Raw genomic sequence first — 24,786 nt, forward strand, 5'->3', positions numbered from 1 at the left:
TTGTATATAGGAGCAGTATTATAGTAGTTATATTCTTGTATATAGGAGCAGTATTATAGTAGTTATGAACTGGAGAGAATGGAACCGCTGCACATCCCATCTATGGCTGATACTAATGCCGCTAGGCCTATATTAAAAATCAACACCAGAGTGTCTGTATATGAATTGATCAAGCCATATTGCCCCGTGTACCACCGCGCAGGTCCTCTGGTCCACACGGGTCCCTACGCCAACTCCACACCGTGTCGGTCAGCGACCGCCAACCCCGCAAAGCGTGCACGTGCAGGGAAGGGAGGCCACGGAACGGCCCTGCAACCCCAATGTCACAGGACCAGACCCAAAAAGCCCCACCAAAACCCAGCCAGCACCACCGGCGGGGAAGGCTGCCCCCAAACGACACCAGTATGGATATGGTATTACACTTACCACTGCTGCTCTCACAGAATGGGGAAAACACAGGGTCCAGACATGTGAGCACAGGCATCTCCTGCTAATTTTGGTCATGTGGGTCTTATAAAGGAGTGCCAGCTGTTCAGAGAGGGAGAATTGCAAAACACGAACTGGAGAGAATGGAACCGCTGCACATCCCATCTATGGCTGATACTAATGCCGCTAGGCCTATATTAAAAATCATAATTATAGTAGTTATATTCTTGTATATAGGAGCAGTATTATAGTAGTTATATCCTTGTATATAGGAGCAGTATTATAGTAGTTATATTCTTGTATATAGGGAGCAGTATTATAGTAGTTATATTCTTGTATATAGGAGCAGTATTTTACTAGTACCAGTAAAAAAGCTTAAATAAGATAACTTACACAACTTCTGTGTAACATAACAGCAGAGTGTATGGACACCCAATACTAAAGTAGTATAACGGCAAAGAGGATATCATCGCATAATAATAGTCACACAGCAGGGACAAAAACACATCTGCTTGCAAAATGGACTCCAGCATATACAGATAGAGATAGACCTTTCAATGATAGGGAATATGGCATACCCAGATATATACACCTATTGAATAATAGTAAATAACATAACCACTGTATATTAGAATGTTGCAATCTGCAGTGAGAAAGCCCTTATAGAATAACACAGCACATCAAAGAGAGGCACTTCTCATAGCCTAGTGATACAGCATAAAGGCATAAAACATATGAGCAGAGAGATAACCTTCACTGCATAATAAAACATATCTGTAGAGACAATTTTCATTGTATAGTGGCCTAAAGCATGTCAGCAGAGTGATACCCCTCCCTGCCTAATAAATGTAGCATATCCACAAGGATACTAAATTCACAGTGACACCACATAGAGGTATATAGCTGAGGGAAGTGCTCACTGCCTATATAATATAGATCCAAGGAGAGACACATCTTAAATCACATTGGCAGAGTAGAGACAGAGTATATTCTGGTACGTACAGCAGGGAGCAGTATTAAGCTGGGTTAACACTGCGTTTTTGCAATCCGTTTTTTTCATCCGTGTTTTGCAAAAAACGAATGAAAAACGGATTGCAAAAAACGGATGCATTTGTGTGCATCCGTTTTGATCCGTTTTTCCATTGACTTCCATTATAAAAAAAAAATGGTTCATAACGGATTTGTTTTTTTTGACGGACACAAAAACGTTGCCAAAAAAAAATGGATCCGTTAAACTTATGCTGAAAACGCAGTGTGAACCCAGCCTTATAGTAGTTATATTCCTGTATATAGGGTCAGTATTATAGTAGTTATATTCCTGTATATAGGAGCAGTATTATAGTAGTTATATTCCTGTATATAGGGGCACTATTATAGTAGTTATATTCCTGTATATAGGGGGCAGTATTATAGTAGTTATATTCCTGTATATAGGGGCAGTATTACAGTAGTTATATTATTGTATATAGGAGCAGTAATATAGTAGTTATATTCTTGTATATAGGAGCAGTATTATAGTAGGTATATTCTTGTATATAGGAGCAGTATTATAGTAGTTATATTCCTGTATATAGGAGCAGTATTATAATAGTTATATTCTTGTACATAGGGAGCAGTATTATAGTAGTTATATTCTTGTATATAGGAGCAGTATTATAGTAGTGATATTCTTGTATGTAGGAGCAGTATTATAGTAGTTATATTCTTGTATAAAGGAGCAGTATTATAGTAGTTATATTCTTGTATATAGGAGGCAGTATTATAGTAGTTATATTCTTGTAAATAGGAGCAGTATTATAGAAGTTATATTCTTGTATATAGGAGCAGTATTATAGTAGTTATATTCTTGTATATAGGGAGCAGTATCATAGTAGTTATATTCTTGTATATAGGAGCAGTATTATAGTAGTTATATTCTTGTATATAGGAGCAGTATTATAGTGGTTATATTCTTGTATATAGGAGCAGTATTATAGCAGTTATATTCTTGAATATAGAAGTATTATAGTAGTTACTAGAAAATGTACCCGGCGCTGCCCGGGTATAAAGTGTCAGTGTGTTAATTAGATTTGTTCTAAGGTGCCCAGGAGGCCAAGCTAAAGGTATTGTTTCATCTGAGTTAATTAGTGGAATTAGTGTATACCTGTAGTGCATAGTTGGAGGGGTTCTGTATACCCACAATGTATAGTTTTTAGGGGTCTCGCATATCTGTAGTGCATAGTTGGGGGGGCTGTACACCTATAGTGTATAGTTGAGGGAGGTCCTGTATACCTGCAGTGTACAGTTGGTGAAGGTCCTGTATACCTGTACTGTATAGTTCGGGGGCCCTGTATACCTGTAGTATATAGTTGGTGCTGTATACTTGTAATGTATAGTTGGTGGAGGTCTTGTATACCTGTAGTTTATAGTTTGAGGGTACTGGATACCTGTAGTGTATAATTGGTGGAGGTCTTGTATACCTGTAGTATATAGTTCGGGGGTCCTGTATACCTGTAGTAAATAGTTTGAGGGTCCTGTATAACTATAGTATAGAGTTGGTGGAGGTCCTGTATACCTGTAGTGTATTGTTTGGGGTCTGATATACCTGTAGTATATAGCTGGTGGAGTTCCTGTATACCTGTAGTATATTTGGGGTCCTGTATACTTGTAGTATAGAGTTGTTGAAGGTGCTGTATACCTGTATTATAGAGTCGGTGTAGGTCCTGTATACCTGTAGTGTATGGTTTTGAGGTCCTGTATACCTGTAGTGTATAGTTTGGGGTCCTATATACCTGTAGTATATAGTTGGTGGAGTTCCTGTATACCTGTAGTGTATAGTTTTGGGGTCCTGTATACCTGTAGTGTATAGTTTGGGGTCCTGTATACCTGTAGTATATAGTTGGTGGAGGTCCTGTATACCTGAAGTATATAGTTGGTGGAGGTCCTGTATACCTGTAGTATATAGTTTTGGGGTCCTGTATACCTGTAGTGTAAAGTTTGGGGTCCTGTATACCTGTAGTATATAGTTTTGTGGAGGTCCCGTGCACTTGTAATGTATAGTTTTGGGGTCCTGTATACCTGTAGTGTCCTGTATACCTGCAGGGTTGTATTTACCCATATGGCAGTGTTATTCAGTCACAGTGTGTCGGTATTGGTCATGTCTGGTATGGGGGTGTTATCCAGTCACAGTATGGCGGTATTGGTCAGGTCTGGTGTGGCTGTGTTATCCAGTCACGGTATGGTGGCATTGGTAAGGTCTGGTATAGCGGTGTTATCCAGTCACAGTATGGCAGTATTGGTCAGGTCTGATATGATGGTGTTATCCAGTCACAGTATGGTGGTATTGGTCAGCACTGGTGTGGCGGTGTTACCCAGTCACTGTTTGCCGGTATTGGTCAGGTCTGGTATGGCAGTGTTATCCAGTCACAGTATGGCGGTATTGGTCAGGTCTGGTATGACAGTGTTATCCAGCACAGTATGGCGTTATTGGTCATTTCTGGTATGGCAATGTTATCCAGTCACAGTATGGCGGTAATGGTCAGGTCTGGTATGACAGTGTTATCCAGCACAGTATAGCGGTATTGGTCAGGTCTGGTGTGGCGGTGTTATCCATTCACAGTATGGCAGTATTGGTCAGGTCTTATATGACAGTGTTATCCAGTCACAGTATGGCGGTATTGGTCAGGTCTGGTATGACAGTGTTATCCAGTCGCAGTATGGCGGTATTGGTAAGGTCTGGTGTGGCAGTGTTATCCAGTCACAGTATGGCGGTATTGGTCAGGTCTGGTGTGGCAGTGTTATCCAGTTACAGTGTGGCGGTATTGGTCAGGTCTGGTGTGGCGGTGTTACCCAGTCACAGTATGGCGGTATTGGTCAGGTCTGGTATGGAGGTGTTATCCAGTCACAGTATGGCGGTATTGGTCAGGTCTGGTATGACAGTGTTATCCAGCACAGTATGGCGGTATTGGTCAGGTCTGGTGTAGCAGTGTTACCCAGTCACAGTTTGGTATACCTGTTGTGCCCTGTATATACATGTAATGTATAGATGGAGTAGGGGTCCTGTATATACATGTACTGTATAGATGGAGTAGGGGGTCCTGTATATATATGTACTGTATAGATGGAGTAGGGGGTCCTGTATATACATGTACTGTATAGATGGAGTAGGGGGCCCTGTATATACATGTACTGTATAGATGGAGTAGGGGGTCCTGTATATACATGTACTGTATAGATGGAGTAGGGGGCCCTGTATATACATGTACTGTATAGATGGAGTAGGGGGTCCTGTATACATGTACTGTATAGATGGAGTAGGGGGTCTACCAGTTATTACTGTGGATGTTGTGAGGCAGCTTCCCTAGCAACCATTGCTCCCTGTGAAAATGAAAGCAGTAATCCTATTGGTTGCTAAGGCTCCAACTGCCGTGTCTGCTGCAGCTAATTATATCACCTGTGTTTGCAGTGAGGAGATTTTCCCATTCATCTCTATGGGGGGCCTCTCTTTCCCCTCCCCCTCCCCTCCTGTACATCTGGCGGGGACGGGACCTTTGCAATAACCTTCCCGGGCACCCAATGTATCTGTGTGCCAAATTTGGGGTCAAACGGTTCAGGTGTTTGGAAGTCTATAGAGGACAGACAGAGAGACAGACAGAAGGACAGACAGACTTTGATTTTTATGATATAGATATTTATGTCCATATGAAGTGTTGTTTTAATAGTTAGTTTGTTGTAACTAGACAGCAGTATTATATTAGTACATTATTGTATGTAGAAGCATTCCTTGGCATAGCCATGTATTACAATGCTATTCCTTCATAGTAAATGGATGCCGTCTCATGTTATGTTGCTAGTGCAGGAAGATAATGTCAAACATGTAAACACCAATATTCGGCAAAAGAGGCCATCCCTACAAAGGGTCATTACTAAAATTACATTCAAATTTTATTTAATAAAATGTAAAAATAAAAAAAAGAATATTTGAAATTTATATAATGGAGTAAATTTTCATAGTTGACTTGAAATAGTTGTTCAATATACCTGAAGTACTCCCCCACTGGAGACCATGCTGTCCCTGACCATCTCCTGCTGTGGTTCATTATCTGTAGGATAAGCATGTGTAGTACAGTCTGACATGACACTGTACTTGAATTTCAGTTCTTAGTGGGATAATCCCTTTAAGTGTATAAAAGAGAAAAAAATAAATGAGTTGGCAGGAAAGAGAGGACATTGGCGGAGGAAAGAGACAAACTGGAATAGGCAAGAGACATGAAGTAGACATGGAAAATGATACTGTAGAAAGAGGAAATGTTCACAGGCAAGATATTTAATAGGGGTCTATTTAAAGGGTATGTTTACCTTTAAGAAAAATGTACAGTTTTATAGATGTAAAGATATAGTTTACATAAAATATTAAGTACCTTTGTAAACTGATTGTATTTCCTAAAATAAACCTGCAATGCTTTATTATACTTATTATAGAGCTGTAATTACAATTCTTTTGGTTAATATGTTTGTGTATATGCTTAGCTGAGCTCCTGCAGCACGGTGAGACGCTATGTTCACACATAGCATTTCCATCTGTCTTTCAGTCAGTCTTTTTTTTTTTTTTTTTAGCAAAAACCTTGAGTGGGTTAAAAACACAGAAACTGTAGAACTCTTTCTATTATAATTTTGCCCTGTCAGTTCCACGTTTTGGTTTTTGGATTTTGGTTGAAAAAATACTGACCAAAAAACTATTGGGGAGATTTATCAAACTGGTGTAAAGTGAAACTGGCTCAGTTGCCCCTAGCAACCAATCAGATTCCACCTTTCATTTTTCAAAGAATCTGTGAGGAATCTGATTGGTTGCTAAGTGAAACTAAGTCAATTCTACTTTACACCCGTTTGATAAATCTCCTCCTATGTGATAACATTGTCAGATAGTGTATATTTTTTTTCTTATAAAGTGACTTTAGTAATATTTAGCATCGTTTACACAAACTGATCAGCACAGAGTCTGCAGAATTTTTATAAGAGTTCAGCTCTTGACTATGATTGTAACACAGGATCAATAATGTATTTATATTGTAAATGGGCGTTAAGAGCTTTATCTTGGGTTAAAGGAGAAGTCCAGCGAAAATTTTTATTAAAGTATTGTGTTGCCCCCCAAAAGTTATACAAATCCCCAATATACACTTATTACAGGAAATGTAAATAAAGTGCTTTTTTTCCCTGCACTTACTACTAATCAAGGCTTCACTTCCTGGATAACATGGTGATGTCACTTCCTGGATAACATGGTGATGTCACTTCTGGATAACATGGTGATGTCACTTCCTGGATAACATGGTGATGTCACTTCCTGGATAACATGGTGATGTCACTTCCTGGATAACATGGTGATGTCACGACCCAACTCCCAGAGCTGTGCGGGCTGTGGCTGCTGGAGAGGATGATGGCAGAGGGACACTGAAGGACACAGGACACTGGAGGGACACTGAGCATCCCTCTGCCATCATCCTCTCCAGCAGCCACAGCCCGCACAGCTCTGGGAGTGGGGTCATGACCTCACCATGTTATTCAGGAAGTGACATCACCATGTTATCCAGGAAGTGACATCACCATGTTATCCAGGAAGTGTCATCACCATGTTATCCAGGAAGTGACATCACCATGTTATCCAGGAAGTGACATCACCATGTTATCCAGGAAGTGACATCACCATGTTATCCAGGAAGTGACATCACCATGTTATCCAGGAAGTGTCATCACCATGTTATCCAGGAAGTGACATCACCATGTTATCCAGGAAGTGTCATCACCATGTTATCCAGGAAGTGACATCACCATGTTATTCAGGATACCGCCTTGATGCCGTAGTAAGTGCAGGGAAAATAATAAGTAATAAGTACACTGTAATAAGTGTATATTGGTGATTTGTATAACTTTTGGGCACCAATACAATACTTAAATAAAAATTTTCACCTGACCTCTCCTTTAATCTAGAGTTGTCAAATTCGCTGCCTTCCAGCTGTTGCAAAACTACAATTCCCATCCTGCCTGGACAGCTAAAGTCTACTGTCCAGGCAGGATGGGAATTATATTTTCGCAACTAGAGTTTTACACTACTGGTTAACCCATTTATACTCCCCCTTGAGGCGGCTGTAGGTAATAAGAATTGTATGATTAAATAATACAATTTAAAAGGATTGTTCATCAAAAAAAAATCAAATCTTCCAGTACATATCAGCTGCTGTATGTCCTGCAGGAAGTGGTGTATTCTTTCCAGCCTGACACAGTACTCTCTGCTGCCACCTCTGTCCATGTCAGGAACAGTAGCAAATCCCCATAAAAAACCTCTCCTGCTCTGGACAGTTCCTGACATGGACACAGGTAGCAGCAGAGAGCACTGTGTCAGACTGGAAAGAATACATCACTTCCTACAAGACAAACAGCAGCTGATAAGTACTGGAAGACTTGAGATTTATTTTTTTTAAATAGAAGTAAAGCATAAATCTCTGGCACTTTCTGGCACCAGTTGATTTGAAAGAATTTTTGAACTACCCCTTTAAGCTGCCTACAATCTGCCCCTAAAGGGAGCTTTTTCGATGCTCATTGAGCTCTTAAGCTCCCCCTGTTGGTGGCAGCTGGAATTTCATCCTTTAGCTTGTCTATGTAGAAGATATGGTGGAGCTCTGATTAGGCTAGGTTCACACTGCGTTTTCAGCATCCGTTTAACGCATCCGTTTTTTGCAAAAAAAAACGCATGAAAAACGGATTGCAAAAAACGGATTCATTTGTGTGCATCCGTTTTTCCATTGACTTCCATTATAAAAAAAAACGGATCCGTTTTTTTTGGCGGACCAAAACGGACCAAAAAACGTTGCTGACCCTATTTTTCTGGACGTTAAAAAAAACGGATCCGTTAAAAGGATGCTGAAAACGCAGTGTGAACCTAGCCTTACTCTAACCACATGATTACACATATATATATATATATATATATATATATTTAAAATTTATTTATATTTTTACATTAAATACAATAACTAAAAGTGACATGTTATTAAAAAGTTGACATTTATTTTACTATTGTACAGTAAAACAGCTTTATGAAACCCCGCAGTTCGATATGAGATGCTATACCTAAATAAAGAGTCCCCTCTGCTACATATGTTTGTGGAATAGTCATCCAGTCCTATTACCGTCCAGTCTCCGTCAGCTATAAATTACAGACCTAACGCTCCTAAAATCTGTATATTGCTGCGTCAGCTTCTCCTCCTACAGTACAAGCTCTAAAAAACGACCATAATAATCCGCAAAGTATTTGGTGCCTTGTGAGAAAATTCCATTTGCCGAGAGCCCCATATCGATTCACTTTATATTTCTTTTAAGAACTGCGCAAATACACAATTACAATTTATTTATTTGTATTACCTTAAGTCACGGCTGCCCATATAATCTATTGATTTCTAGTTTCTCACAATGCAGGAAAATTTTGCAACACACAGGCTAATGGACTGGAGGCTTTCCTGGGCTGAATGGAAAATTGCCCACTTAAAGATTTTTATTTTTGGATTTCTCTTGACTTTCCGAAGCATTTCCAAGGCTACAGATACTGGTTTATTATGTCCTTTTTTATATGTCCGACCTCAGTATATTCATCATTACTCATTTCTCTTAAATACCCAATAATTTTACACAGCTTGATTGGTTTTCAGTCCTACGCAAGATAATCTTAGGTATTCCACCACCATTGTGCTTACTGGGATCATTTCATAGCAGTGATAATCTGAAACTTTGTATATGAAATGGGTTATAATTGGTGGGTTCTAGGACCCTGGGGGCATCGTTGTAATTCTGTAATAATTATCTAGAGATTTAAAGGAACATATTACTCTTAGGCTAGGTTCACTCTATGTATAAACAACGGCCACTGTTCAACAGTTTAATGCTGTTCATTATTTTAAGGGAAGAACGGCTGTTGTTTTAATTGCCAACGGCCATTCTCGTCTTAAAAGCATACACTGTGTGAACATAAAAATTCTTTTAGATCCTCAGTTCGTGTGCCCAATTTTATGATTTGAGAGTCTTCCTTTTTTCCTCCAACAATCCCAATATGTTGTATTTTTGGGGCCAATGAGATGGATACATTAGATCAATCCCTGAGCGAACGTAACTAATGTTCAGGTTTGTCCTAATCCAAGCTCTTGGCATTTGATCAATGGTGACTGGAGAAGTTGGATGCAGCCCTAGGGAGTCCTAGAAAACATGGATATAGCCATAAGCCATAGGCTGTATCTTTGTTTTCCTTGAATTCTGATTTGGACGAACCCAAACGTAAGGTAAGTTTGCTCATCACTTACTATGGCCCCTACAGTGATGAACATAAGTTGGTCATAAGTCTAGTCTTTCATATAGGTAGATGAGATCTCTTGCAAAATGAACTTCATAACCAATAGTGAGTCAGAAAAGTGGAAGAAACATTGGTCTACTTCAATAGCTTGGCCCATGTCTGATCAGTAAGAGTGAGAAAAACTTGCAGTTTCTTGGCTATATCGTGCGTATAAGACTAACCTTCTTCCGCCGCTGGGCAGTAAATTAACTTTGCTGCAGCCTATGCCTGATGCTGCAACAATGTTAATTTATGCCGCAGGATGACACAGGCACAGGAGCTGCTCCTGTGTCATCCTCTGCGGGTCCCAGCTATCAGTAATAGCACAACCGCAGCATCTATAGGGCTTATGACAGAGAATTCTCCCTCTACAGAGGAAGAAGTCTTGCCTATTCTCCCATGTTCTGCTTCATCCTTTCTCCCATGTTCCCTGCTCACCACTAACGCTTCTGGCCCAGTCTCTTCAGTGACGGGCTGTTCAGCCAATCACTGGCCATGGCACTGTCCCTCACTGAAGAGACAGGGCCAGAAAAGTCAGTGGTTAGCGGGGAACATAGGCAAAAAGCTCCAGGACAACGGGGGAAACATAGTCTGCTCCTCGGCACACCAGTGACGTCAGTTGTGCACCAGGGATGTGGGAGGACAGAACATTATGAGATTTTACCCGGTTATGTGAGTATGTGTATGGTCCGGAGAGGCATACATGATTCATGGGGCCCCAAGCTGTTTCTTGCTATAGGGCCCCATGAATCCTAGCTACACCTCTGGTCCTTTCCATTGAGATTGAGGCTTGGTAAAGTATTGAAGACATGGCACAGTTGTTGCTGGGTTCGGTTTACAGTATAGGGTGAATGGCTGCCTCCTGATTCTCCATCGAGAGATGTTGTCAGTTGAGAGAAGAGTCGGGCATGCTGGATTTTCATTGCCCAACCTTTTTGTTCTTTGAGGAGTAAACCAGCCCCAGAGCTGTCTGGCTATGGCTTACCCCTACCATTCCCATAGAACACCTAAACGCTTTGCTGTATGGGGGGTTGAGAGAGGTAACGAGTGTTCGACCGTCAGTTATTGACGTTATAGTTTTCACCTTTTCAATGCTCTTCAGTAGAAATGGCTAAGTTGCAGATACCACAATGGCCAATGGGAATTGCTTTCTGGGTGCTCCTTTTTTCTTTTATCTGTGTAGCTGACCCATTGGCCGTTCCCTTCTCAAAATTGATAGTTTCGAGGTTTCAAGAATTTGTTTTTTTACTTTTCAACATGTCAAGAGGACATCATTGATGTGTTCCCTCCCAGATGTCAGAGCTTATGATGGAAGGATAATAGACATTATACAGCTTTAATTCCCGGCTACCCCTGGCTGGCTCTGCGTTTGAAGTTTTTTTTTATCTTGTTTTCTGGTTTCACGCTGATGCCGGTTTTGTTTGAATTTTATAACTATGAATGTATTTTTCTCTGCAGATTCCTCAGTGACTTGGTGCCCAAAATAGACCGGCTGTCTTTCTACTAAGAAGTCGAAAAAAAATCTTTGAATATATTTAAATATAGTTCACTAATGAAGCTAGCGCCACCTGAGTATTGAATATGCTCATATCATGCCGGCGACATTTTCTTTTCTACTTAAAGAAAAATTCTAGTTAAAAAAAAAAAAGAAAGGGGTTGTCCCATTAAAGGGGTTATCCTGCATTAAAAACACATGGTCATTTTCTTCTAGAGACTACAGTTTAGGTGTAGGTTTTGCAACTCAGCTCCATTGAAGTGAATGGAGCTTAAAGGGGTAAAGTAGTAATTCATATGCCTGAGTACAGAAAAGATCCTATGTAGTTGCCTACAATCTGTAAGACTCCATTTGTCCCAATCATCCCATTTTTGAAGAGTTGTAGTTTTCCGAAGAAATTCTGAACCATGGTATATTTTAACTGTACAAAGTTTGTAAAGTTCACATCAAAATCCTGATATCATATTCATAGCACTAGTATGGGTCAAATCTAGAGCTTTGTTCTGTTACCGTAGTTATGCATATACTTTCCAAAATTTGAACTGCCAAAATCGGGACACTTAAATGGGAACGAGAGAGAGAGATGAAACAATAATGTCTCCGTTCCCCTATACTACTTAGAATAGGCTTTTTCTTCCCCGCCCTTGTCTAGGTGCTCACTGATTGGTGTGATGTCAGTGGTGGGCGGGTTTACAGATGAGGTGCTAACAGCTTGCCTGGCATTAGAAGAGACAGAGATCATGTGACCTCTGTCTCAGAAGGTGGGGGGGCGGAGGAGTGGAGACAGAGTGGAGCAGGCAGTGAGGATTTTCAGCAGCTTCAGGACGTCAGGACGTGCTGCAGACAAACGGACCAATTCATGTATTAGAAATCTATTACACACAAGATAATTGGCTGGGGATTGAACTTGAACTTGGTAATCTTTCCTAACCGGCATTTTCGTTTGATCCCTGCCCAGAATGCCCAAACCCTTCCCTAAAACTCCTAGTTATGGATTAAATTTGCAAGACTCCATCATATTTGCGGTTTGGCTTGAAGGCTGTCTAGCGTCTATGTAGTATGCTTGATTCTGTTACCATATTAACTATGCATTCAAGGAGCAATGTCAATAGCAAATAACATTGCACCATACTGCCCCAGCAGGATCTGTCCTTAGACTATACCACATGGGGGCGAGTTATGATGGTTAGATCAGTGTTACTCTCTCAGTTTATGAAGTTATGAAGGAGAACATTAATATAGGGATAATCATCAATGTCTTCGTCTAATGGTTCTGCCTGCTCATCTGTTCTGAAACATTATGGGACTGATAGCAAAGCGCAAAGGAAGGCAATGGAGGAAGAAATCTAAAATCTATCAAGATGACAACTGATTAGAAGCAGATATAGAAGTAATGTTGGATGTGTCAATGCCAACGCTAAACAGCGCCAGCCTATATTCCATGATAGTAAACCATTGATGCAATGTATGCACTGGCCATTAACAACTATTTCCTGTAGGGTCCATCCCATCGGAAATTTCACTTTTTTTTTAAATAAAAGTTTATTTTGTTTAGTTTACTTTTTGTTCTTTTATATTTCAGCCCGGTAGTAAAGGAACCAAACCTGTAGCGTTCTGGACGCAACATGATGTGTGCAAGTGGCTAAAGAAGCATTGCCCGAACCAATACCAACTGTACAACGAGTCATTCAAAGAGCACGACATAACCGGTGAGTCCATTGGTGACTTAGTACAATATACGACTATGTAGGATATTGGGCAACTCAGTGTAAGGTCCTATCCGTAGATATCTGTGCATGTACTGCTTTCTTGTCTAGTATCTGTAACAGACAACAAGTGGGAACCCCCTGTGGTAAACAGCCGGTTTGGCATTGGGCCACACCAAGGTTTGGCGTCTAAGTGCCATCTAGATCTTCACCCTTTATCCTGCTCCAGGATGCGGAAGCTGGACTGCTGCGGCTGGAGGACACCAGGTCGCTCCACAAGTGTAGTCCTAGTGCAAACAGCAGTTGGTTTCCAAGAACCAGACAGAGTCGGTGCAAGGTAGTTGGGAACAGATCAAATATACTGTACTTGGTCAGCAAGCTGGGTCGTCAACAAAAGAGTCAGGGCAGTACCAGGGATGAGGTGGGTATGGGTAATGGGTCAAGTAAGGTCAGTCAATCCAAGTCAACAATGGGAGACGCAGGAAGCATAGACTATTGGAATGCTAGACTCCAACAATTCTCAGGCAGAATGTAGGTGCTGGAGCTGGTTTAAAAAGGTACGGGTGGCTCTGGATTGGCAGGTGGCAGTAGCAGGTAGAGACAGGCTGGCTCTATAAATCCAGAACAGTTGGCTGCCTGCGCACCCTAGTGGACAGTGGGTGTCATTGCATTAGGAGGAGGAAGAAGATGCCAGAAGACACAAGCAGACAATCATGGCGCACAGCAGAGGAATAAGAGCGGACAGGACAGAGCTGCCGCTGGTAAGTCTAATCTGGCAGCATTACAGTATCCCAAAGCTCTACAGATGCCTGTGCACAGGTGTTAAACAGGATATTCTCGCAAATTCCAAAAATTGTAATTATTAAAAATTTTATGCTTTAACACATGTAAACTTACTAAGAGGTAGAAGCAGACAAAGATCTTTATTCTGGTAATATTAGAAGAAAAAATTCCCACCATTTCCCTTCAGAATGGAATATTTATAATGAATGCATTGTGCATGGCCCCGCCCCCCCCCCCACCCCCCCCCCGCCAATGTTTTATTCTTTTTAAGCTTAAACGATCGTTGTTGTTTTTTTTGTTTGTTTGTTGTTTTTTCTCTGTCGGCTATTGCTTCCAAACAGAGGATATTCTTTTGCCTTTGAACAGCTCCGTTTCTGACCTTGACTGTGACACTTATGAATTATTGTTTTATTATTTTTTTTAATAGCGGTAGTCACCTTTGCGGCACGTTATGTGGAAAACGTATAGTCTGTAGAAGACACAGTAAGTTATTTTGTCCAGCACACAGCTAAAAGGATGCAATGTGAAAGCAAAATAGAAACCAGAGGATATAAAGCTGAAGAAAGGAGCAGGGCTCGCATCACATGTAAATGTTGGATTTTTTTTCTTTACTTTGCTACTTTTTAGTTGTTATTTGGTATTCGTCATTTCATATCCTGCAAAATATAAAAGGCAGTCAAAAAAGAGCACATACAACTATCTATATATTTTAACATTTTTTTAAATTATTATTTTTTTTTTTCTTGTTTTTACCTCCACAATATTTTTTTTTTCTTTAAATTAACACACGCCGAGGTTAAAAACGTGGAATAATCCATTTTTTCCATCTGTTTTTGCAAAAAATGGAGGAAAAAAAAGATGGAAAAACTGATGCATTTGTGTGCATCCGTTTTGATCCGTCTTTCCATTGACTTCCTTCATAAAAAAAAAGGAGATCGAAATGCATCCTTTTTTGAACGTACACAAAAACGTAATGGGAATCAATGAAAAAACGGGATCAAAACGCATGCACACAAATGCATCCTTTTTTCCATCCATTTTTTTTTCCAAAAAATGGATGAAAAAAAACTGATTGCAAAAACACAGTGTGAACCTAGCCTTATGCAAAACCTATTAGTCAAATAAGTAGCCTATGTAGAGTATCTGGTACTTGGACAGGTCATAGGGACATCAGTTGCCTGTGCTTATGGGGGCTTTCTAATACTGACACTAGATTACTTGATGCATGGAGATTTGGTACAGTGACTAAATGTTAGTAATAGTTTTGCATTTTATGGCAGTATTAGGTATATCGGGCATCTGGTAATTATGGGCTTTGCAGCTTATTTTCATTATTTTGTCTATGGCGGTGGTGCTGTATAACATTTTCTTTTGAGCTACTAGTTGGGTGCAGTTCTAGGCAGCCATAGGAGGGATTCTGAGTGGTGTCAATTTGATTCCCATAATTTCTAAAATGGGGCCCCGACTTTGTTGTGAACTCCATATCCTGCTCTCCTTGGCAGCTCCGTAGAGAATAAATGGAGAGGCGGACCATATGCTGACCCATTTCTCCATTTAGAAAAAGCTTTCCGGGACCCTTTCTAGAGATAGCAGGGGCAGAAGTCAGACCCCTCCCGCAATGTCACCCTTAGTTTAGGTTGGAATACTCCCTCAACTAAAGGCTGAGTTCTGAGCAGCAGCTATACCTATACCTGTTATCTATATATTGGTGTCCTCCTGTCTGTGTAATCTATATACTGGTGTGACCTATAACTGTACTCCTGTCTGTTTTATCTATATACCGGTGTTACCTGTCACTGAACTCCTGTCTGTGTTATCTGTATACTGGTGTCACTACTCTCCTGTCTGTGTTATCTGTATACTGGTGTCACTACTCTCCTGTCTGTGTTATCTGTATACTGGTGTCACTACTCTCCTGTCTGTGTTATCTGTATACTGGTGTCACTACTCTCCTGTCTGTGTTATCTGTATACTGGTGTCACTACTCTCCTGTCTGTGTTATCTGTATACTGGTGTCACTACTCTCCTGTCTGTGTTATCTGTATACTGGTGTCACCTGTCACTGTACTCCTGTCTGTGTTATCTGTATCCTGGTGTCACTACTCTCCTGTTTGTGTTATCTGTATACTGGTGTCACTACTCTCCTGTCTGTGTTATCTGTATACTGGTGTCACTACTCTCCTGTCTGTGTTATCTGTATCCTGGTGTCACTACTCTCCTGTCTGTGTTATCTGTATACTGGTGTCACTACTCTCCTGTCTGTGTTATCTGTATACTGGTGTCACCTGTCACTGTACTCCTGTCTGTGTTATCTGTATCCTGGTGTCACTACTCTCCTGTTTGTGTTATCTGTATACTGGTGTCACTACTCTCCTGTCTGTGTTATCTGTATACTGGTGTCACTACTCTCCTGTCTGTGTTATCTGTATACTGGTGTCACTACTCTCCTGTCTGTGTTATCTGTATACTGGTGTCACCTGTCACTGTACTCCTGTCTGTGTTATCTGTATACTGGTGTCACTACTCTCCTGTCTGTGTTATCTGTATACTGGTGTTACTACTCTCCTGTCTGTGTTATCTGTATACTGGTGTCACTACTCTCCTGTCTGTGTTATCTGTATACTGGTGTCACCTGTCACTGTACTCCTGTCTGTGTTATCTGTATACTGGTGTCACTACTCTCCAGTCTGTGTTATCTGTATACTGGTGTCACTACTCTCCTGTCTGTGTTATCTGTATACTGGTGTCACCTGTCACTGTACTCCTGTCTGTGTTATCTATATATTGGTATCATCTCTCACTGTACTGCTGTCTGTGTGATCTATATACCGGTATCACCTGTCACTGTACTCCTGTCTGTGTTATCTATATACTGGTGTAACCTGTCACTGTACTCCTGTCTGTGTTATCTATATACTGGTGTAACCTGTCAATGTTCTGTCTGTTTTATCTAAATACTGGTGTCACCTGTCACTGTACTCCTGTATGTTTTATCTATATACTGGTGTAACCTGTCACTGTTCTGTCGGTGTTATCTATATACTGGTGTCACCTGTCACTGTACTCCTGTCTGTGTTATCTATATACTGGTGTCACTGTACTCCTGTCTGTTTTATCTAAATACTGGTGTCACCTGTCACTGTCCTCCTGTCTGTGATATCTATATACTGGTGTCACCTGTCACTGTACTCCTGTCTGTGTTATCTATATACTGGTGTCACTGTTCTCCTGTCTGTTTTATCTAAATACTGGTGTCACCTGTCACTGTCCTCCTGTCTGTGTTATCTATATACTGGTGTAACCTGTCACTGTACTCCTGTCTGTGTTATCTATATATTGGTGTCACCTGTACTTCTGTGATGATTAGGAGGGCACCGCTGGGAAATGATCTGTACAGAACAGGAAGTCTCGGCTTAGTTTTAGGCTTAATGGCCAGAATAGAAACCACAAGATTTCAGGATTATATTAAACTGTGTATACTAATATGGAAAATTATAAAAATAAAATCCAAAAATTCTTAAAAAAATAAATACTTGTCATTTTTTTGATGACATGTCCCCTTTAAGTTAATGAGACTGAGCTACAATGTTTCCGGAAAAAATAAGTATTTTTTTTATTCTCATCTTATGCAATGAAGCAAATGCAGATGATGTTAATAGGAATAAATCCCTAATACAGTAAATGCTTAGCTGCAGATACCTGCATTTCCGCAGCTTCTCCTAATGGCTGGCGTCTTTATTGTACGCGGCTTGGTGACTTTTGTACATTTCCTTTCTATTTTGGAGTATTTTAGCTGTAAGAATAATTTTCTCCAAAAGAGGAAGCCATTTTCCCCAGCCGGTTAATGTTCCCGGTGTCTAACTGAAGCGTATTTCTTGCAGCTATTATTGTTATAGTTTATTTCTCTGTCTTGGAATCACGCTTCCTTATGAACATATTGTATTTTGTCCTTGTATTTTTAGCTAAATCTCTTCCACGGAATAAAATGTTCTCCGTTACACAAAATGTTCCCATTTATCATTTTTTTTTTTCCTTCATATTTTTTGTATTGTGCGCCAAACAATTATTTCAGGGGTCAAAATGTATAAGGAAATCATATCCCCAAAGCGTGATCTAAATGTAAGATCGGATAGGTGACGCCTCTGTGAAATTGAGGGTCCACACTTTTATAAAGGAGTTGTTCTAGAAAGCTAATTTTCATTTGCCCCATGAGAAGGTCACTTATTTGAGACCTCCATCCATGGAGTGTATACAGCAGGGGTACTCAACAACTTTTAGTGAAGGTCCACTTACCGGGGTCTATTGTCAGGTGAAGGTCCGAGCTGAACATCAGTAAGAAACGTGTTTTGTTACTTTGTCACAAACGTTCAACTATTTATATACAGAATTGCTGCTTATTAGCGGGAAAACTGGTATTTTTTTCTCTCTCACCAGCCCTTTGATATTAGGTACAAAGGGGGTGACTGCCCTGGTAGTATATAGCCCCCCTGTTGCTCCCCCAGTAGTGTATAGCCCCCCCTGTGCGCTCACCCTCAGTAGTATATAGCCCCCTGTTGCTCCCCCAGTAGTATATAGCCCCCCTGTGCGCTCTCCCCCTGTAGTATATAGCCCCCTGTGAGCTCCCCCCAGTAGTATATAGCCTCCCCGTGCGCTCTCCCCCTGTAGAATATAGCCCCCTGTGAGCTCCCCCCAGTAGTATATAGCCCCCCTGTGTGCTCTCCCCCTGTAGTATATAGCCCCCTGTGCGCTGTCCCCCAGTAGTATATCGCCCCCTGTGAGCTCCCCCCAGTAGTATATAGCCCCCCTGTGCTCTCCCCCTGTAGTATATAGCCCCGTGAGCTCCCCCCAGTAGTATATAGCCCCCGTGAGCTCCCCCCAAGTAGTATATAGCCCCCCTGTGAGCTCCCCCCTGTAGTATATAGCCCCCTGTGAGCTCCCCCTGTAGTATATAGCCCCCCCCCGTGCGCTGTCCCCCTGTAGTATATAGCCCCCTGTGAGCTCTCCCCAGTAGTATATAGCGCCCCTGTGCTCTCCCCCAGTAGTATATAGCCACCTGTGGGGTCCCCCCCAGTAGTATATAGCCCCCCTTGTGCTTTCCCCCTGTAGTATATAGCCCCTGTGAGGTCCCCCCTGTAGTATATAACCCCCTGTGCGCTCCCCCCAGTAGTATATAGCCCCCTCAGTAGTATATAGCCCCCTGTGAGGTCCCCCCTGTAGTATATAGCCCCCTGTGCGCTCCCCCCAGTAGTATATAGCCCCCTGTGCGCTCCCCCCAGTAGTATATAGCCCCCTCAGTAGTATATAGGCCCCTGTGAGGTCCCCCCTGTAGTATATAGCCCCCTGTGCGCTCCCCCCAGTAGTATATAGCCCCCTCAGTAGTATATAGGCCCCTGTGAGGTCCCCCCTGTAGTATATAGCCCCCTGTGCGCTCCCCCCAGTAGTATATAGCCCCCTCAGTAGTATATAGCCCCCTGTGAGGTCCCCCCTGTAGTATATAGTCCACCTGTGCGCTCCCCCCAGTAGTATATAGCCCCCTCAGTAGTATATAGCCCCCTGTGAGGTCCCCCCTGTAGTATATAGTCCACCTGTGCGCTCTCCCCTTGTAGATGCCCCCCAGACAGAAAAAAAAAATAACAAAAACAACTCACCTAGCACCTCGTTCCCCGTGCGGCTGTCTTCGTCTCTTCCCGTCGGTCCGGCCCCCGGCTGATACGCGCTCTGTAGGGATGTCCCGGGGATTCCCCAGCAGAGCGCGCATCAGTGACCTCAGCGTACGCCGCCGGCCTGCACTTCCGGGAAGGACGCTCTGTGGTGCGCGCTCTGCTGGGGAATCCCCGGGACATCCCCAGAGAGCGCGTATCAGCCGGGGGCCGGACCGACACTGCCCCCAGCCCCACAGGCGTACTGACATCTAAGGACAGTACGACTATGGGGCGGGAGGCAGTGCGGTGGGGAGCGGGACCTCCTAACCGCCCCGGGACGGACCGGATCCGGGGCGGTTAGGAGGTCTGACCAGGGGTCCGGACAGCTGGCCTCCGCGGTCCGGGTTCGGACCGCGGTCCGCCAGTTGAGGACCCCTGGTATACAGAGAGAGGGTCTCTCTGGGGGACTGAACACATACAGGCATTACATAGCTGCCCTATTAATAGTAATAGATGGTGTGTAATTCTTTTTTTATCCAGTGGTGGCGCTGTAGGGCAGTGTAACACATACTGCAGTGTTGATGGTTACAGATGATCCACAGGCTTTACTGTCCCACAGACGTGTCCAAAGTTTTCATTGGTCAGTTCTGAGACCCACAAGGACCACTGGATACATAAAGTGTGCTTCAGTCTCCTCTCAGTCCAACTCTTATAACGGAGCCCATCTCCTTACTGACAGTAATTCATAAAGCAAGGAGACACCCAGCCATCAGCTTATATGGGGGAACACTAGTGATAAAATTAAATTGTAAAAAGAGAAATCTGTACCAACCCGCAATCCCCCTCCCCCAATCTAAACATTGGTTATCGACCATCAAGTCCTTTCCCATCTAAATTGGTACTGGTGCCATCTTTGGGGTGAAAAACACATTTTTAATTTGGAGGAGCGATGTCAATGAGGCGGGGCCTGGGGCATCCGCGTCCTAGGCCTGCAACTTCTTCTCCACCCTTCTTGTCCTTCTCCTCATTGTGTACATGTGCCATAGTGACCAGTGCTTCAAAGGATAAATCCCGCCCGGTGGTGTTGCTGACAAGCAAGATGGAGAGGAAGACCCAAGAGAGGGCACGGACACACTAGGCCCCGCCTCATTAAAACTACTCTTCCAAGTTACAAATGTGTTTTTTACCCCAAAGAAGGCACTAGGACCAACTTGAACCGTATGGCGGGAAAGAATTTGATGGCAGCTAATCAACAGTATTCGTGGTTGGGGGGTGAGGGGGGGGGGTTTACAGATTCACATTAACAAACTCTTTGGAGCCCCATCCCAAAACTTGAAAGGGTTATACCAAGATACAAATATATATTCCCTATCCACAGGGCAAAAAATAGCTTATTTTTGGGACCTCCGGCCGTCACAAGAACAAGTGGAGGTCCCATGCTTAGCTTACACTTACTGCCTATGGAGCTTCAAGACATGAAGGTTGCAGTCATCATGGCTTGGCAATGTTTAAAAATACCATAGAAAGTGAATGAAATGATGACCAAACTTGTGCAAAACCTGAACATTTTGCCTCTGTTCTTGTGGGCACTGGATGGAGAGAGGGTCAGTACCAGTGGCGGATTATAATAAGGGCATTTTGGTCGGCCGCCCTTGGCCCGAGGCTCCGGGGGGCCCATGCCCAGTGCTGTCGCCATATCCATGCTGTCATCTGACTGGGCCCTCACTCACCCAGTCAGATGACAGCGTCAGTTTACAGGCGCTCCCCCTGGAATAGCAGTGTCCCGCCCGCTCCCGCCCCCTTCCCGCCCGCATCCGCCCTCTCCCCGTCCGCTCCTGCCCAATCCGCGCCCCCGCACGCACAGACGCACATACGGACGCACTCACGTCCACCCCCAATCAGGCGGTCCCTGCGGCCTGTGCGCCCTCCTCCTCCTCCAGGTATGTGCCGGATCCAGCCCGTCACCCCCAGTAGCCACTGTCACCCCCAGCAGTCCCCCAATCACCCCCAGCAGTCCCCCAGTAGCCACTGTCACCCCCAGCAGTCCTGTAACCCCCAGCAGTCCTGTCACCCCCAGCAGTCACCCCCAGTACCCCGTCACCCCTAGCAATCACCAAGCCACCCTCAGTAGCCCGTCACCCCCAGCAGTCACCCAGTCACCCCCAGCAGTCCCCCAGTAGCCCCTGTCACCCCAGCAGTCCCCCAGTCACCCCCAGCAGTCCCCCAGTCACCCTCAGTACCCCTTGCCACCCCCAGCAGTTCCCCAGCAGTCCCCCAGTCACCCCCAGTACCCCTTGTCACCCCCAGCAGTCCCCCAGTCACACCTATAACCCCCAGCAGTCCCCCGTCACCCCCAGCAGTCCCCCAGTACCCCTTGTCACCCCCAGCAGTTCCCCAGTACCCCGTCACCCCCAGCAGTCCCCCAGTCACCCCTGTCACCCCCAGCAGTCTCCCAGTCACCCCGTCACCCCCAGCAGTCCCCCAGTCACCCCGTGTACCCACTGTCACTCCCAGCAGTCCCTCAGTACCCCCTGTCACCCTCAGCAGTCCCCCAGTCACCCCTGTCACCCCCAGTAGTCCCCCAGTCACCCCCAGTCACCCCCAGCAGTCCCCCAGTACCCCCTGTCACCCCAAGCAGTCCCCCAGTACCCCCTGTCACCCCAGCAGTCCCCCAATCACCCCTATCACCCCCAGCAGTCCCCCAGTCACCCCCTGTCCCTCTTAGCAGTCCCTTAGTACCCCCTGTCACCCCCAGCAGTCCCCCAGTCACACCTATAACCCCCAGCAGTCCCCTAGTCACCCCCAGTACCCCCTGTCACCCCCAGCAGTCCCCCAGTCACCCCTGTCACCCCCAGCAGTCCCCCAGTGACCCCCAGTGCCCCCTGTCACCCCAGCAGTCCCCCAGTCACCCCCAGCAGTCCCCCAGTTACCCCCAGCAGCCCCTGTCATCCCAGCTGTCCCACTGTCACCCCCAGCAGCCCCTGTCACCCCAGACGTCCCCATGTCCCCCCGTCCCCGCCAGTAGCCCCTGTCACCTCCAGTAGTCCCCTAGTAACCCCCAGCTGTCCCCCTGTCACCCCCAGCAGCCCCTGTCACCCCAGCTGTCCCCATGTCCCCCCCAGCTGTCCCCCTGTACCCCCAGTAGCCCCTATCACCTCCAGTAGTCCCCTAGTAACCCACAGCTGTCCCCCAGTCACTCCCAGCTGTCATCCAGTCACCCCCAGCAGTATCTAGTCACCCCCCAGCAGTTCCCTTTTTACCCCCCAGAAGCCACCCGCAGCAGTTCCCCAGTCACCCCCAGCAGTCCCCCAGTCACCCCTGTCACCCCCAGCAGTCCCCCAGTGACCCCCAGTGCCCCCTGTCACCCCAGCAGTCCCCCAGTCACCCCCAGCAGTCCCCCAGTTACCCCCAGCAGCCCCTGTCATCCCAGCTGTCCCACTGTCACCCCCAGCAGCCCCTGTCACCCCAGACGTCCCCATGTCCCCCCCGTCCCCGCCAGTAGCCCCTGTCACCTCCAGTAGTCCCCTAGTAACCCCCAGCTGTCCCCCTGTCACCCCCAGCAGCCCCTGTCACCCCAGCTGTCCCCATGTCCCCCCCAGCTGTCCCCCTGTACCCCCAGTAGCCCCTATCACCTCCAGTAGTCCCCTAGTAACCCACAGCTGTCCCCCAGTCACTCCCAGCTGTCATCCAGTCACCCCCAGCAGTATCTAGTCACCCCCCAGCAGTTCCCTTTTTACCCCCCAGAAGCCACCCGCAGCAGTTCCCCAGTCACCCCCAGCAGTCCCCCTGTCAGCCCCAGTCACCCAGCTATCCCCCTGTAACCCCCAGCTGTCCCCCAGTCATCTCCAGATGTCCCCCAGCTGCCTCCAGCTGTTTCCCTTGCCCCAGTCATCCCAGCTGGTCCCCCTGCCACTCCCAACTAACCCCCGCCCCTGTCACCTCCAGCTGTCCCCCGCCCCAGTCACCCCTAGCTGGCCAAGTCACCTGCCCCAGTCACTCCCAGCTGCCCCCCTGCAGACGAGTTGTGGTCAGAGAAATCTTCATGGTGGCCGTGCCAAATGAAGAAGAAAGCGAAAAGTGAGCTACAGCAATCAGAGAAGACATCACCTGTAAGTCATTAGTTACTGCACTGTAATAACTTCTATAGTGTGCAAAGCCTTTGTACCGTTGAGGTCTAAATGGTACAGTGTATGGTTTGTGCTAGTGTACTGACACAGCCTTGCAGTTGGTACAGTACACAGTACACTAGCAGTAACTGTTAAACTGCCTAGAAGATCCCAACATCATAATTGATCCTGATGCTGGGAGCTCCCTGGTCCGGTCCACAGAACACCGTCCGTGTATGGATGAAACTCTACAGACATGTGAATGACCCCTTAGTCACTATGTGGTGGTAATGGAGGTGGTCACGGTGAGGTGATAATATTTCTTTCTTATACACAGGTATTATTCGTGACGGGGGGGGCCCAGGTTGGATGGACAGCCCGGGGCCCAGGGTACATTTAATCTGCCACTGGTCAGTACAGGGACACAGGAGCAGAGCAATGTCAAAAAATGTCCGTGGTAAATAAGATATGGACTATAAAACATCCTAAACTGGAGAGCAGCAGACAGATGGCTACAAAGCACCTGGACTAGGAACAGCTGAAGTGTATAGGCACGTGGCAATACAGTTGAGACAACAGTAGTTAAGTGTATAAAACAACTTCTTTTTTCATATGTGGCATGGCTCACAATCCTAGCGATCAGTGGTGGCACACCAGTTTCTTGTGTCTCCTAATGATATCACTAATGTCTATTATGACAGAACTCCATTACTGTACCGGCAGGGGCAAGGGGGAATTTGATAAGAAGTAGTAACTTACATCCCCCCCGGACCGGCGGTGAGTGGCGGGACCCGCCTCGGGACCCCCACCGGAAGGCATTTTCTTCCAAATCGTGATTCACAACTCAGGGAAAAATGCCTGTTCTGGCTGATGGACTGGCCGCTCAGCCAATCAGTCACTGTAGCGGCGTCCCGCCCCAATCACTGACTGGCTGAGTGGCCAGTCCATCAGCCGGGTTGTGATGTGTCAGTGTTGGAGATCCCAGAGGCTTGCGGGGTTCCGAGGCCACTCCCACCGATCACCGTGGGCACGGGGAGAGGTAAGTTCCTACTCCTTGATCAAATTCCCCCGTCGGCTCCCAGGTTTTATAAATGGCCGGACTTCTCCTTTAAATCAGGGCATTCATGTTCTTGATTCTACTTTTCTTTGCTATAAACAGTTAAATATTATAAATTTAAGGTTTTCAATATGGTTGTATATAGTGGTATATCCTTGTGATCAAAGTATTTTAGGAGTGATACCTTCATTGGCCAACCAAAAATTGTTAGAATTG

At 44.8% G+C, this 24,786-nt stretch overlaps 1 protein-coding gene across 2 annotated transcripts in view; it reads left to right on the plus strand.

The window, feature by feature from the left end:
- SAMD12 (sterile alpha motif domain containing 12) overlaps positions 1-24,786 on the plus strand; it is a 402,216-nt gene that overhangs the window by 105,822 nt on the left and 271,608 nt on the right. For both annotated transcript variants that reach the window (XM_069957168.1, XM_069957167.1), the window contains exon 4: positions 12,859-12,985. In XM_069957168.1, the coding sequence (XP_069813269.1) occupies positions 12,859-12,985 (127 nt within the window). The remainder of the gene's footprint in view (positions 1-12,858; positions 12,986-24,786) is intronic.

The sequence above is a fragment of the Dendropsophus ebraccatus genome, chromosome 2, assembly GCF_027789765.1.
Source record: "Dendropsophus ebraccatus isolate aDenEbr1 chromosome 2, aDenEbr1.pat, whole genome shotgun sequence".
Taxonomy (NCBI): domain Eukaryota; kingdom Metazoa; phylum Chordata; class Amphibia; order Anura; family Hylidae; genus Dendropsophus; species Dendropsophus ebraccatus.